This window comes from Puma concolor, chromosome E4, assembly GCF_028749965.1.
Source record: "Puma concolor isolate L17-30 chromosome E4, mPumCon1.1.hap2, whole genome shotgun sequence".
Taxonomy (NCBI): domain Eukaryota; kingdom Metazoa; phylum Chordata; class Mammalia; order Carnivora; family Felidae; genus Puma; species Puma concolor.
The window spans coordinates 24,491,204-24,506,403 of NC_141683.1; the positions used below are offsets into that span (position 1 = coordinate 24,491,204).

Sequence of the window (15,200 nt, forward strand, 5' to 3'; positions counted from 1 at the left end):
TTTGTGGACCAGTAAGGGAAAAGGTAAATATTTGCTTAAAAACAGGATAAAAATCTTTCCTAATGAATCAAATCTCATGTAGGCAGCTAACACCAAACTTGCATTCAGCCATTCTAGTACTTTGATTATGAACAAAAAGTAGTCCAATTATTTGCACACACAAAAAAAGTAAGGCCATGTGTTTTGTCTGTTCCTATATATCTATCTGTTCCTCCGGTCACATTACAAATTCCAAGTATTTATTCTATTGGAAACCTCTAGCATTTAGTAAGGTATTTGGCTCATAATTGGTGCTTAGTAAATATTTATTGGCTTCAGTTTAAATTGAGAACATGAAAAATTTGCCTTCTTGCTTTTACACAGTTGATATGTTGAACAAATAATTCTGATAGTCTTCACTTATTTCTCCCAGAAGCTATCTCCAATTTTTATCATTTTGCTCTATCACTGACTACAAAATGATATGATTTGCAGACATGACTCTTTGCAGTCTGACACCAGTTCTGTGACACCAACTGGATGTCCTACAATTCAATTCAATTATGACACTACCCAGAGTTGACTCAGACCCCAGAGGTTAAGGGGCCTCAGTCCCACAAGACTACCCTCAGCCACAAGTCCTATGTGTCTCCAAGGCAACTGTACTTCTGTCCAGACTGCTATAAATTTGGGGCTTTCCACAGTCCCCTCAGTTTTGATAATTTGCTAGAATGCTCACAGAACTCATGAAAATGCTATATTTAATAATTATCATTTGATTATAAAGAATGAAAATGAACGGTGGATAAAAAAAAGGACACAGGGCAAATCTGGAAGGATCGTGAGCATAGCAGCTTCTGTCCCGATGAAGTCAGGACATGCTGCTTTCTTGGTACATCAATATGTTGACCTACCAGGAAGCTCTCGAATCCTCGTTTTTCAAGTTTTTATCAGTTTCATTATGTAGACACGATTAATTAAGTCATTAGTCATGTGATTAAACTCAATGTCCAGCCCCTCTTCTGTCCCTGGAGGTTTGGAAGGTGATGAAGATATTGAAAGTTTCAATATTCTAATCATGAGGTTGCTTTTTCTGGTTCTCATGCTGAAGCTATCTCCTCTATGAGTTGCCTCCTTAGCATAAAATCAGGTATGGTTGAAAGATATGAACAACAAAAGACACTCCTAAATTCCAAGATTTTTTGAAGCTCTGCATTAGGAACCAGAGACAAAGACCAAATATATATATATATATATATATATATATATATATATATATATATAGTTATTATTATACCACACTATTAAACTCGTATTTTCATTACTTTGCCTCTTACATTAGTGTGCAATTACCATATGATTGCTCAAGTGTAATTATGATCATTATTGAGGAATGGTGATAGTTCCAAAGCCATTTTAAAGGAAGCAGTTTTAAAGCAAATTGCATCATCTGCATGAATAAAAGGCTTTTTTATGAAATGCATCAAAACAAGAGAGATGAAATAAGTCTTCAGAGGGAAATGAGATAGAAATTTCTCTTTTCCATATTGCTGTCCTCCTCTTCTTTGTTTCCTTATTATCTGTCACATTTTTCATCTCTGCTTAGCTCCAATACTGTGTTTCTGATGCCTGTTACACTTACTTTTTTAGGGGAAGTCTCAATGATCCAACATGACCAATGTCCAAATGTGGGAAGTAATATTGGGAAAACACTGGCAGTAATGGGAATATCCAGGAGAAAAAGAATATTGTAAAGCAAAACAACTCAGGAACAAAAGTGGATAATAACAAAAGAAAGATCAGATGATGGGAAAATGCCAACTAAAGCACTAATATTCAGAAAATGTCTTGATTATATACATTTGAAAAAAAATCAGTGATATATTGCATGTGACAGAGAATGTTGACTGTCCACCAAAATCTTTTGCCCAATTCTTCTTAGGCACATGACTGAACTACATTTCCCAGTCTCCCTTGAAGTTGGTGTGGACACATGATTGAGTTCTAGCCAATGGCATATGGGTGGAAGTTTATTTGCCATTCCCAGTCCTGGCTCATAAAAACTTCTATCTGTTTAATATTGGTGTATATATACTGTTATTTGCTTGCTGTCTTTCGTTGGGCATTACAAGGACAGTAGTAGTTTAGGCAAGAATTAGTTTCAAGCAGAGACTAAAAATAAACAGGTAGCTGAGAGATTAGGAGCCTCCAATATTTAAAAATTGTGTATTTCTAAATGCCAACAACACAGGAGAGAAAACTGAAACAAGGCATTGAACAACAAAGTCGAACCCAACACTATTGTCTCAATAACCTCAAGGTAGCTTCCAAGGAGATAGAGAGATGCATGGATTGAGGAGACGAAGAAATAAAAACTCAAAAATTATATTTTAAGAAGGAATTTTGAGGACAGTCTGGCCATAAAAATTTATGGAAGTAAGTATACCAGAAGTTTATCAAGTTTTTGAGAGAAATTAGCAGACTAGTCTGAAAAATCTTTAGACTTTAAATGTCTTGGGAAAAAAGTGCTTTCATAAGCTTAAAGATCTTTAGATTTTTTTCAAATTTGCATAAGCAATAAGCAAGATACAAAATTCACACAGGCTGCAAGAAGTATGTACTCCCAAAGTGACGTGGATAAAAATAGCTTAGGAAGAAGCTTGAGGTGAGACAGGGGTCACATAAGACAACAGAAAAAGGAATACCTCCAGACAGCAAATATAAGAAAAGTAATCAAGGAATAATCAAGGACTTTTCTTTTTATAAGAACAGACGGAGGTCCTCAACAATATCTATTGTTCACATCACTGTCACAGACCAGTAATCCTTCCATGTTCTCAGTTCTCTCCTCTTCCTAATGGAAGTTATTATTGTGGATATTCTTCCGTGAGTGGCCTCTTCCAGAGAATCCTTACAGATTATTACTTGCATTACCAATGGCAACCAAGGTTCTATTAGAATGCAGGGTCTACCAGGAAACCACCCAAATGTAATCATCACACAAGTAAAGCAGCCAGGGTCAAAGCAATCTAATCTTCCACAAGCATCCTGACCAATTCCAGCATTTCTTGAGTTTAAATGGAAACCACTTAGTGTCAAAAAAGTGTGGCAAGCAGCCCAGCTGTTGTTTGTTTCTAATTCAAAAACTGATTATGTTTCTAAAGGTGAAGGTTTCATCTGTGTAAGTGCATCTAATTAGAGATAGAATAAAACGATATTCATAATTACATTCAAAAGAATAAAAATCTACCTATTCCTCAGCCAATATAACTCTAGAACGTGTTACTCAAATACTAGAAATAAAGGTCAGTTTCCTAATCCTAAAAATATCTCCTTGCATCCAGAAGACAAAGAAAGATAATTACTTTAAGAGATAAGTTAGCTGTATTTATATCAGATAAAAAGCACTGATTGGAAATGAACAGTTACCATATCATTGATGGCACATGTGTTAGTTTCCTAGCGCTGCCCTAACAAAGTACTCCAGACTGGGTGGCTTACACAACAGAAATTTATTGCCTCAGAGCTCTGGAGGTTGGAAGTCTGAAATTAACATGTCACCACCATAGGTTGCTTCTGAGGATTTTAAGTGAAGGATCTGTTCCAGGCTGTTCTTGACTTGTGAATGGCTGTCTTCTCCCTGTTTCTCTTCCCATTGTCTTCCCTTTATGTGTGTCTGTTTCTGTGTCCAAATTTACTATTTTTATAAGAATGCCAATTGTATTAGATTAGGACCCCCCCCCCAATGGTCTTCTTTAATCCAATTACCCCTATAAAAACCTTATCTTCAAATAAGATCACATTCAGAGGTGCTAGAGGTTAGGACTCCAACACATGTTTTTTTGAGGGGGAGGAACACAATTTAAGTTGAAACAGTCCAAAAGTCTAAAAAGTTTCTATGTACCAAATCCTTATTTAGATGAACAAAGTGGTAATGACTGAATTGAAAAGAATTTCCTATGACTTTATAACCTCCAAACCAATTGGTTTTAATTCCAATTCCCCTGGCCCCTCTACTTCTAAACAATTAGGGAATGTACTGAATTCCTTTATTTATTTTGGGAAATATCTAGAGCATGTCAGAGTAAATACAAATCTAAAAAATAAGTGAATTCCCCTGATGCCAAAAGACAAAGAAAACTCATTCCTTCCTGCTCTTTTTTGCTAAAGCATTTCCCCTAGAAAACCTGCGATTGTAAGTTCTCTCTCTACTTGAGAGGGATGCAAACCTTTTGAAAACCTGAATAATCTCTAGTCAGTTTTTGTAAATCAGTGAAGTCTTTCTTGGGAGCTTTAGAACTATCTTTCTGAAATGTGAGCATAAAGCATCCTGTCTTTTGGTCTCTGTGAGAGGTTAGCCTAGGTGCCGGGCTTGAAGTTGTAACTTTTACTTGTTGCAGAAATACAAGAAGTTTTATTTTTCCTTTCTATCAAGACATTAGCATGTATGCAAATGACTGTATTTGCCTGGCTGTATAAAAGGATGAGATGCCTTTCTGTTTTTTGCAATCTCTTTAGTGGATTGCTTGAGATATATTGCAGTCTGATTTAATGCTTATTCAAGTAAAACTTTCCTACATTTGTGAAGAGGATTTCTAGGCTGGCAGAAGACTTTAAATTAATTCCCCAACAAAAATAAAAATATCATTTTGTTCTTTTGCCCTAATGCAACAGACACACAAAAATATAGACACATACAGTCAACATTACTGAAAACATCTTCCACAGTTATGACCTTGAAACATCTATTCGGCGTAAAATTGAATACACAGAATGGAATGTTTATTAGTGACATCCACAACAATTTATAATTATGTTTTTAGTACCATTTATTTCGGTACTGACTATACGACAAAACAGCTAAATGTTTTGGATAGATCATGCGGTGTAATCTTGCAGCGATCCTATTATTTGTCTATTACCATTATTTCCAGAGAAGAATCCCAAAGCTATCAATGTGTAAATAATTTATTTAGCCAGGTTCCATTCCTAGAAAGTAGTAGAGAAATGGACCAATCTAACTCCGGAGCTTGTATTCTTCATCACTAGGTGACCCTCGCTCACTTTGTCATGAAGGAGACCATCAGACACCAAGCCAGCACCGATTCCAGCTGGATTCCTGGTAACTGGGTTTGTCTGTGGATGCTGAGCCAATTCACTATGCCTCTCACCACCCTTTCTATGTTCTTAAAGCAGTGTGGCATAATGGAAGTTTTCTGTCCTCAATGCTAATGTCTTTAAGATTCTCTGCACTGACTTGACAGCTATGTAATCTTGGAAAACTTATTTTACCTGGCTTAAACTCAGTTCCCTCTTCTGAAGGCAGTGCCTGACAAAACTTAACTATGACAACAAAGGAACAGTGGTAAGGCTCTACTGACACAACGTATGTGACCAGCTCTGAAGCTGGGTATCAACAAACCAGAGTACAGAAATGCCCTTACTCAGCAATATATCTCCTAGCAATTAGGACTATGTAATCGAAACAAAATGAAGTGAAAAAATGAACTAACCAAACAACAACAACAACAAATATAAGGCATCGTTTTCTGTATCTCTTATATTGTTATAAACAATGAAGATAGAACAGACTTAACACATTTTCACATGTATAAGATTGAATCTTATTGTTTTCTCTATATGAAATTCTCCCAGTATACTAATATCAAGTCAATGCTGCATGCAAAAACCATTTACCCTGACACTCTGTCTAGACATTAAGCATGGACCACACCTCTCTGTCCACATAACTACTTTGTCCGTTCACATTACCCTGATCCCTTGCGAATCCTAATCAAACTCCCACTTCAAAAGACCCTCACTAAGTAAGATTTCCAAAACCCAATAAACTTTGACCCAGTTCTAAAGCACTGCCAAATTCTGAGATGACCATCTCCCTTATTTAAGTAAGCAATAAACTCAGCTTTGTCTCAGATTGTGTTGGTGACATCTGGGAAGCTAACTTTCAAGAAAGCCTTTTCTAAGGCCTTAAGGATTATTTTAAACTGCAAAGCCTTCTATACAACATGGATTTCTTGACATAGCGCTCATGACATTATCAATATAACTGACATTATAAGCGGGTATATGCATTCTTGTTGCATTTAACTCTTTCTTAAATCATGCTTTCAATCTATAATAAATGATGAGAGAACAAGATATCTTCAGTATGTTCACTTGTGATACAAATGGTTCAAATCCATCAACTCCCATTAAAAAATTATAAACGAAGATTTTTAGCTCCAAAACAAGAATTCACAGCAGCACTTTTATTTCTACTATCCCATGACATTTCTTTCTATATACAGGAATTGCAGAGTTGCCCTTTCAAGAAAAATAGTTAAATGCAACCTCCTTAATAGGAAGTCTTACCTTTTCCAGTTTTGAAAGAGCAAGAGAGTAACAGTCTTTGGCTCTGAATTGCATGAATCTCATGTTGGCTGGGTGAGTAAGCTCTGTGATGATACTGAGACTGGAAAACAACCTACATTTAAAAACACACACACACAAAAAAGCATTTGCATCACACTAACAATCCAATATGGTATATTTTGTAACAACATATTTATGAGTGAGTGATTCCTAGCCTTAGGCATAAAACTACATGCAGTTACAACAGCAGGCATTGTCACATAAACTGTCTGTACAATGCAAGAAAAATGACATGCTATTTCCCAAAGAATATTTTAACCAACATTTTAGCACTGTAAGAAAAATAAATTTAGTAATTTGGCTTTTTATTAGATATTTTTCTCTCTACAATTATGAAATGGCATAGAAGAGAAGCTCATGAAGCTAATTTAAGAAGTCACAAGTGACTCTGTGGATAATATCAAAAGAGAAATTTATAAGATGAATATGACAATTGACAAAAATTCCACGTGATGAGCTTATTGTCCATAATATGAGTTCTTTGATCTTCTAAGATTCCCTATTCTCATAGTATGCGATTTTGAAGGTCACATCTTGCTATAATGATCTCCTGAGAAAAGAAAATATTTTAACTCAAATAACATTTCATTGTAATGAATTGAGGCCAAGGCTCAACTGATAGTGTTATTCTAGAAAGATCCTGAGAGTTTTCATGCATCCCATAGCTTTGCATTAGCTTCCTTCTTATTCACCACCTTCTCCCAAAACACACACACACACACACACACACACACACACACACACACACACACACACAAGATAATAGTTGTCAGATCATAACTTCATTTTGTTATTTCTATTAACTGAGGCATATTTTTAATATCTAATTTAATAAATAATAATGAAGTGTTTGTTATTGGAAAGCTCTGGTCTCCAAGACCTAAAAAGAGGTATAAAGAGATATGCTGGCCTTTAAATTAGACTCTACTACCCAATAGAGGAAACTATAAAAATGTGTAAGTTATAAGGCTGTATATATTTTTATAAGAGTGATAAATATGGCTGACTGAATCTCACAGACTATGCAGCATTAAGACACCAGTAAATGGATAGCTTGTGAGAAGCATCCAGGACAGTGTTGAGATACAAGGCCAGAGAAGTAATTTGTGAGAAAAACATAGCTGCAAAACAATGAAAATTTATTTCATCTTTTGGAAAGTTTAAATTTTCTCTGCGAAATAGAGCTTTTATCTTTCATACATATTATTTTTCAAACTTTGGATACTTTTGTGGGATTACTTGGGATGATTTCTAACACATTACATCAAGTAGAAATGTGTAGCTATATACTTGAGAGCTGAGTAACAGTAAATGATAATATGATTGGTTGATCTGGTCATTGTATTTAAGTGACTTATAGAGTTGAAATTAGATAGAACCAAAAAGTTTATATGATGTGCTGTTTCTGTTCTATATAAATGAACCAATACCATTATGTTATTTGAAACTGAGAAAGTGAATGCATTGTCTACGTCTGCCACCTAGTGAAAATCTAGAACTAAATAATACTTTAATGAAATGTTTTAGTGCATTGCCTTTTATATCTATAAACTATTACTTACATTCAATTATAATACATTCATAAATTTGTTTTTTTAGCAACTTTAATTATGTATCTTAAAATATGAATCTGTAAATCTATTTCTGGGCTTTAATATGACCTAAACACATTTTGAGTATAAAACACTTTAGAAATAAAATGACATAATAAATGTATTTTTCCCTAGGTACTAGATCATAATAAAGCAATACTGTAATTGAAAAATAATATGGTCTGGGGTGCCTGGGTGGCTCAGTTGGTTAAGCTCAGGTCATGATCTCACGGTTCATGAGTTCAAGCTCTGCATTGGACTCTGTGCTGACAGCTCAGAGCCTGGAGCCTGCTTCAGATTCCACGTCTCCCTCTCTCTCTCTCTGCCCCTAACCCAGTCGCATTCTGTCTCTGTCTCTCTGTCTCTCTCTCTCTCAAAAACAAAAACAAACATTAAAAACAAGAAAAATAATATTTTTTTCTATTTAAAACTTTTCTACAATCAATTTATGTCCTGACTGAGTGATGTAAGCATCATTGTGGAGAGGTGCAAAATCTCTATGGACTAATTCTCTGCTTGGTATAATTTATTCAAAAAATACTTTTGACAGACATGCCCAGTTATGCTAACTAATAGAAGATGAAAAACACACCATATACTCTACTTGACAGACCACTGGGAGAAGTCTGAGACTACCTGCAATTATATATTCAAGAAAAACAAACATAAGGGCATACAAATCTGGAAAATGTTCACAATATTTTAATTAAAAAAACGGAGCTAGTGTGCTACACTATAAATTTTGATCTGTTGTGGTGGCTAGGAATGATGTTTCAGAATAACAACATATATATTAATATATAGGTATAGAGACTCACTTAGATATGTAAAAAACCAGTTTCAGATTACAATTGGCTCTCAACACTAAAATAAATATGAATATATTATAATCTTTTAAAAATACTTTTTAAACACTTTAAGTCTGAGATATCAGATATCTCCTGTATGTAATTTTTTTATCTATGTAAACCAATCAAAATAATAAAAATATTTCTGCACTACATAAATGAATCATTCTTGTATTTATACATACTCATTATCAATATTTTCAATTATGTCTTTTCCCACATACAGAGGTATGACATTTCCTCAATAACTATGATTATTGTGCCAATAATAATCTTACTTGTGCCAAAATAAAGACAATATTCTTTTTTGATTTTATTTTTTAACTTGCCATTTATACTCTTTGCATCCTGGGGATGCAAGTCTTCTAACTGCACAGCTCTCCCCTCCTCTTACTTTCCCCTCAAACCACTCTTCACGTCGTAGCTAAAATAGTATTTTTAAACTCTATTCTTCAGTGATTTCCTTCCTGTTGTTCTTATAATGAAGATCAACTTGCTACCGTGCTCTACAAAGCCATGAATATTCTGATTCAGATTCAGACTTCAGCCTCACGTTGTCAGTCTTCCACCTGCTCTGCTCCAAGTCATCAACTTTGCCTGCCTCAATACCTCAGAGCCTTTGGATATGCTGCCCCCTTGTGGAATGTTCTACTCCTCTCCTCGCCTGCTTAGTCTATCAAGTAAACAACTGAGTAAATTCTTCAGGGAGATAATAGGTAGGTGTTCCTTGATCCACTGGACTAGATCATACATTTTTGTTGTCTGTACCTGTATAACACTATACTCTTTTCAGTAGCTGCTACATTTATAATTCCCTACTGGAATATCTTGTTTAATATGTTCCCTGCTTAGACTATCACTACTTAATCACTACTGATCACTATGTCTGCCTTAGGCACTGCTCAGCCATAGCATTCTGTATAGTCCCCAAACTTACTAGATGCTCAATAATACCATGAATAAATCACAAGTGTAGGTGTTTGTAGACGTCCTCCTGACCTATTATGGGGTTAATGCATGAATTTCTCTGATTCCTGCAATACACAGATCCAAGACTTGAATATGTTCCCATTGCCAGAGCACCGATTATCTTACCAGTTTGATCAGCTACATTTTAGGAAAAAAATCAAAAGCAAAAATATCTTTATATTAAAAGAAAATCAGCCTAAGAGACTTCTGAACTAAATCATTCCTGGACTTTTACAATGCAAAGAAAACTAATGTTAATTAAATAAGGAGGCCATTAGACTGAGATGGCTCTAATACCTTAGCAGGTTACTTAAACAAGTCAACACCTCAACCTATACATGCCTCAAGGTTAAGAAATCAAAACCAAAGGACAGCCAATCACAAACCGTCAACTAGGCTTTCTCAAATAATACAACCACTTAAGCTGTAGCTGATCAATTATTTCTTTGCTTTATTTCTGCCTCTTCTCTGTAAGTCCCTCACTCCTGTCCACGGAGTGTTTCTAACTACTTCCTACCTGGCACTGACAAATCTGAACTGATTTTTGCTAAAATAAATTAAAAAATTTTTAATATACCTTAGTTCGTCTTTTAAAATTAGCAAGTATTTACTTTTGTACCCATTCTGTATTAAACTAATGTTTATCTATCTTGTGTGCTCTCTAGAAAAACATTTGATTCACGACTCCTTGAGTTAATTTTCTCCTCTCCCTTTCTCCTGATACACAGACTTAGGCTGTTGGTTTGAATCGGCCATTTTTTTTTCCTATATAGGATAGGATGAGCTAGTAAGTTGCTTTCAATATCGTCTTTTTTCTTCAGTTAAATGAGAATAGTGATAGACGACATGGCCATTTTGAAGTGGTTGTTTTTAATTCAAGGCACATTTTGGCATGCTTCTTTAAATTTAGTTTAGATATTAACACGTTCATAAAAATGTGAAAACAGGCAATATTTTCAATACACCAAGTGCTTGTGAGGTAAAACTTTAGCAAGAGACACTTAAATTTTAAAGTAAGGACCTGCTTTTCTTTTAATTTGGAAATCAGACACTCACTTAGCAGATCTTTCAAGGAGAATGACCCATGAGTGTTTTCTCTTAGATGTATAAACTAAGGTCCATAGGCACAGGAGAGTAAGAGGCTTAGCCATATTTGACTTGAAAAGACCTTATCTCCTATAGTCTTTGGTACTTTGAAATGGTCTCTAAGGTTGATGGGCCAATTGTTTAGGATTCAAGGAATCTCTTCAGAGTAAAGTACTAGAGATACTCTCTTACCTAGAGAATCTGAAACCTCTGGAATAGATTGTCCCTGAAGGAGTTTGCTGCTTACTATAAAGGACTACTCCGAACCCACAAAGGTAAACTCATCGTAAGTGAAGGAACAAATTTGGGCAAGTGATCAATACAGGGCCTGCTTAGGTTGTTCTGGTGACAAAGCTTGGCTGAGGCTGGAGGCCCCTCTTGTCCCAGCCATCCCAGAACAAACTTAAGGAATGTTTATCAAACATCTGAGTGTTAACACTTTGTATGTCATGCTCCAGATTCTGGATATGGAAAATAAAACACTTTCTGGGTAGGTCCTCTGGAAGAAACATGCAAGGGCCAAACAAGCAAATATATAATTGCCCTACTGGATAAAGACACATTGAATTGTGTAATCCAGTTTTCAATTACAAAACTATGTTTGAGTTATAAATGCAATTCCAGATGAAAAGGAATTCTCCCGATGCCCCCAACTGTTCTCTAATTCTTCCTAGCCCTGCCACCCAAATATACTGCTAGTGAATTAGTGAGTTTCTCCTATTTTCCCTTTGGTCTTTTGGGACTGAGTAACTCTGAAAGGACCTTGGACAATCTGGACAAAAGAGAGGCCTTGTCAAGTGAAGCTGTATAGTAAGCTGGGCAGGTACGGGTTCAAGTGGTCACTGTGAGCTTCTGAATAACAACAAATTTAACCCTATTCCTAGCCAGCAAAACAAATCATACCAGTTTTTATCAATAACTAGAACTAGAGCACTGTTGCTTTCATTTCATATTTGAATTCCATCTCATTCTTATGTCCTGGACTCTAATACAACCACAGATTGAAGATTCCTCTAACATTATTCTTTAGTAGTTTTAAAAGCTGAAAATGTAAAGGTCAAAATGCCCCATGTCAAAATGGAATGTCAAAATAATCAAGATAAATGGTATTTACAAACTAATAACTACACAGTCATTTACAAACTAATGCTAATAAAATGTAGCATTGCTCTATACAGAGCAACAGCAGAAGGTAATCTTAACTTGCTTAATATATACAGCTACAGAGAAGATTAGAATTCAGCTCTTGTTTGAGGAAATTAATGATATTCATGAAGATATAAGGATTGGCTGAGATATTTTTGTGATATTATTATTGAAAAAAAATTCTAGGACCACGATGGAGCTTCTCCTGTTGGGTTGCCATGCCAGCAAACTAAAAACTTAGATAACTTTTCTGTCTCTGTGATAACGTTAATTTGAATTTTGGGACCCACAAAACAGAGGCTGTCTCAGTGGCCTGGCCCATGTTACAAATCTAAACATGTCAGCCTGTACTTTTGGTAAATATCTATCAAGGAAACCTAATATACACCAACCCTAATCCTCCAACTCAGCTTTAGCTAGCTCAGCTTATGCTAGAAAACAGGACCTATTACTAGCCTTAGCAAATGCCTGACCTCCTAGCCCATCATGCCCTGTTTCCATGTTGCCTCTTCTCACATTCTATAAAACTCACTCTTGCCCAAAATCTCTCCGGGAAAGTGTCTCACTGCTTGTGAGGCACTGTACTCCCCCAATTCACAGGCTGCTTTCCACTGATTAAAAAATATCGAACTTGGGACATCTGGGTGGCTCAGCTGGTTAGGTGTCTGACTCTTGATTTTGGCTCAGGTCATGATCTCATGGTTCATGGGATCAAACCCCACGTTGGTCTCTGCCCTGATAGAACAAAGCCCTCCTGGGATTCCCTCTCTTCTTCTCTCTCTGCCCCTCCCGTGCTCTTTCTTTCTTTCTCTCTCTCTCTCTCTCTCTCAAAATAAATAAATAAACATTTTTTTAAAAAATATCAAACTCATTACTAAATTGTTTTAGGTTAGTTACTTGATACCTGTAAATATTCCACTTGACCAGAAACACAATATATCCAGTCAGCCAATCCCAAAATGCCAAGCCAACTCTGGGGTCTATACTTACTTCCTTGTTTTTTGTTCCTTACTCGTTTTTTGTTTTTCTCTTTCTTATTCCTTACTCTTTATCCCATAAAAGCTTCCTGCCTCACACTCCATTTTGTAGTTGTCTGGATCCTTGAGAATGGAGACTGCCCACTTCGTGAAATGTTAAAGTCTGTTTGTATCACTTAACTAGTCTTCTTCAATCATTTTTAACACTATTGACTTTCATATACTCAGTATTCTCTTCGAGATGGAGCCTTAAGCTTTAATCCTAAATAGCTTGGTATCCAGCCACTATGACTGGATTTCTGATTGCCTGGTGCTCACTTATGAGGATAACTGGATCCTACCTCTGGAATTTTGTCATCTGTCTGTAAGAAATTTCATGCAAGGTGATGGGCAGAGAAGCTGAAAGGATAGAAAACTGAGGGCAGAGGAAGGGAGACAGGAAAGAGAGTTAAGATCGGTGTCAGTCCACAGTAGTGGACACTAATCAGTAATTGGTGGACACTAATTCAGGGTTTCAGCACAGGAGTGATTATAATGATTGATATTGGAACTTAATTTGTTAAGCATGGAAGAAAAGTCCTCAGATGACTAAGGACAGTGAAAAGGTAGCAGAACCAGTGGATAGTAGGTTCTAGTGGAGACAAAAGGCTGCTAAGATTGAGGGTATTAGAAGAAATACCCCCAATAGTACTCAGAGTAGTAGTACTCAGAGAACTGAATGAAACCGAAAAGAAGGAGGGTAAAATCATTGTTACCTCAAGGTAAAGGCTACGACCATGAGAACAGGTGGCTAAGATGAAACACTGAAAAGATCATCTGTGTAGGATTGCTGATACCATCAAGAATTATGATAGAAGCAGGATTTCTAGAGTCACAGTGAATCAGGAACTAAAATCTTCAAGGAATGTGGGTGACCTCAAGGGTGGTAACTGACTGCACCTATTGATGAAACTAATAAATTTGCATAGTTTTGGTCATTTATCTATATAAATAACATTCAGTACATCATGGGGATCCATGTGTGTCTTACTTTTGCACTTTATTATATAAGACTAGCCTAGTTTAGCACTAGTTTAGATTAGGAGCTCATGGATTACCCCATAAAAATGTTTCACAGAACTGTTTTCTTGGAAAATATTGTTATGTACTTAGTGAAATAATGGTAATATCACTACATGTATATCTACCCTTAGTTATTCTGGTCAGTTAGTTCAAAAATATTAGAGCCTTTGCATCGCTCAGTAAGATGGGGATTTATTATTGATTGATTGATTGATTGTTATCTTAAAATCAAAATTATTCATTCATAGTATATATAATAAAAGTAGGTCAATAGAAACTTTACCATAATAGAAATAAACTCATGATAAGTTGAAAGCTAAAATGGTATGTTTAATCAAAAGAACCAAAGATCCTCTCTTGTTAAAAATATAACTAGCTTTTGCCACACAGGGAATAAAAAGGATGATGTTACGTTGTTCACTGGCTGTAAATCTCATCCTTCTAAATTAATTTTATACCCTATAATATCCTTTTGCATTCTCTAGAGAAAAAAAATTACTTACATATCTGTCATATTTTAAACATGTGCTATTCTCCCTTTAACTGTACTATTTCATATAGCTCAAGAACTAGTCAGCCTTATTCTAAATGAACCGCCTCATTACAGTAACTTTAGAGGGTACATTTGTTCTCCTTCTGAAACAAGACTTTCTCATGCAAGTTCAGAGTAAATTTTCCAGATGCTGGAAAACAGACTCTTTATATACCTAATTTCCAGTCTTCACATTAACACTGCAAGAAGGGTTAACTATTGTCCACATGCATTTTATGCATGAGAGAAACTGAATTTCTATGAAGTTAAGAAATATGCTTGAGGTCACAAAGTGTCTACTAGCACCTCTGGGACAGATAAAGTTTGTTGTTATATTGTTCCAAGGTCTGTGGCTTTTCCACTCTGTCAGATGAAAGCGATCATGAGAGTGCTAATATTACAGTAGCCTTCACTGAATAATTGAAAACTACCAGTCACGTGCTACAGCATTATATATTTTTAAATTCCAATCAACTTTGTGATTAAGACATTGAGGTTTAGAGAAGGAAAGTAATTTGCCCAAGATCATATAGTAAATAATCAACTTAAGTGGGACTCACATCTAGCCTCTCTCTTC

The 15,200-nt window shown here is 35.7% G+C and overlaps 1 protein-coding gene across 12 annotated transcripts in view; it reads right to left on the minus strand.

Annotated features, from left to right (window-relative positions):
* Nucleotides 1-15,200, minus strand: part of KCNT2 (potassium sodium-activated channel subfamily T member 2) — a 364,649-nt gene that overhangs the window by 63,705 nt on the left and 285,744 nt on the right. For all 12 annotated transcript variants that reach the window (XR_015245793.1, XM_086693290.1, XM_086693289.1 and 9 more), the window contains one exon: nucleotides 6,352-6,463. Coding sequence is in view for 11 of the 12 variants with exons in the window: in XM_086693290.1 (XP_086549416.1) it covers nucleotides 6,352-6,463 (112 nt within the window). In the remaining variant the exon portion in view is untranslated. The remainder of the gene's footprint in view (nucleotides 1-6,351; nucleotides 6,464-15,200) is intronic.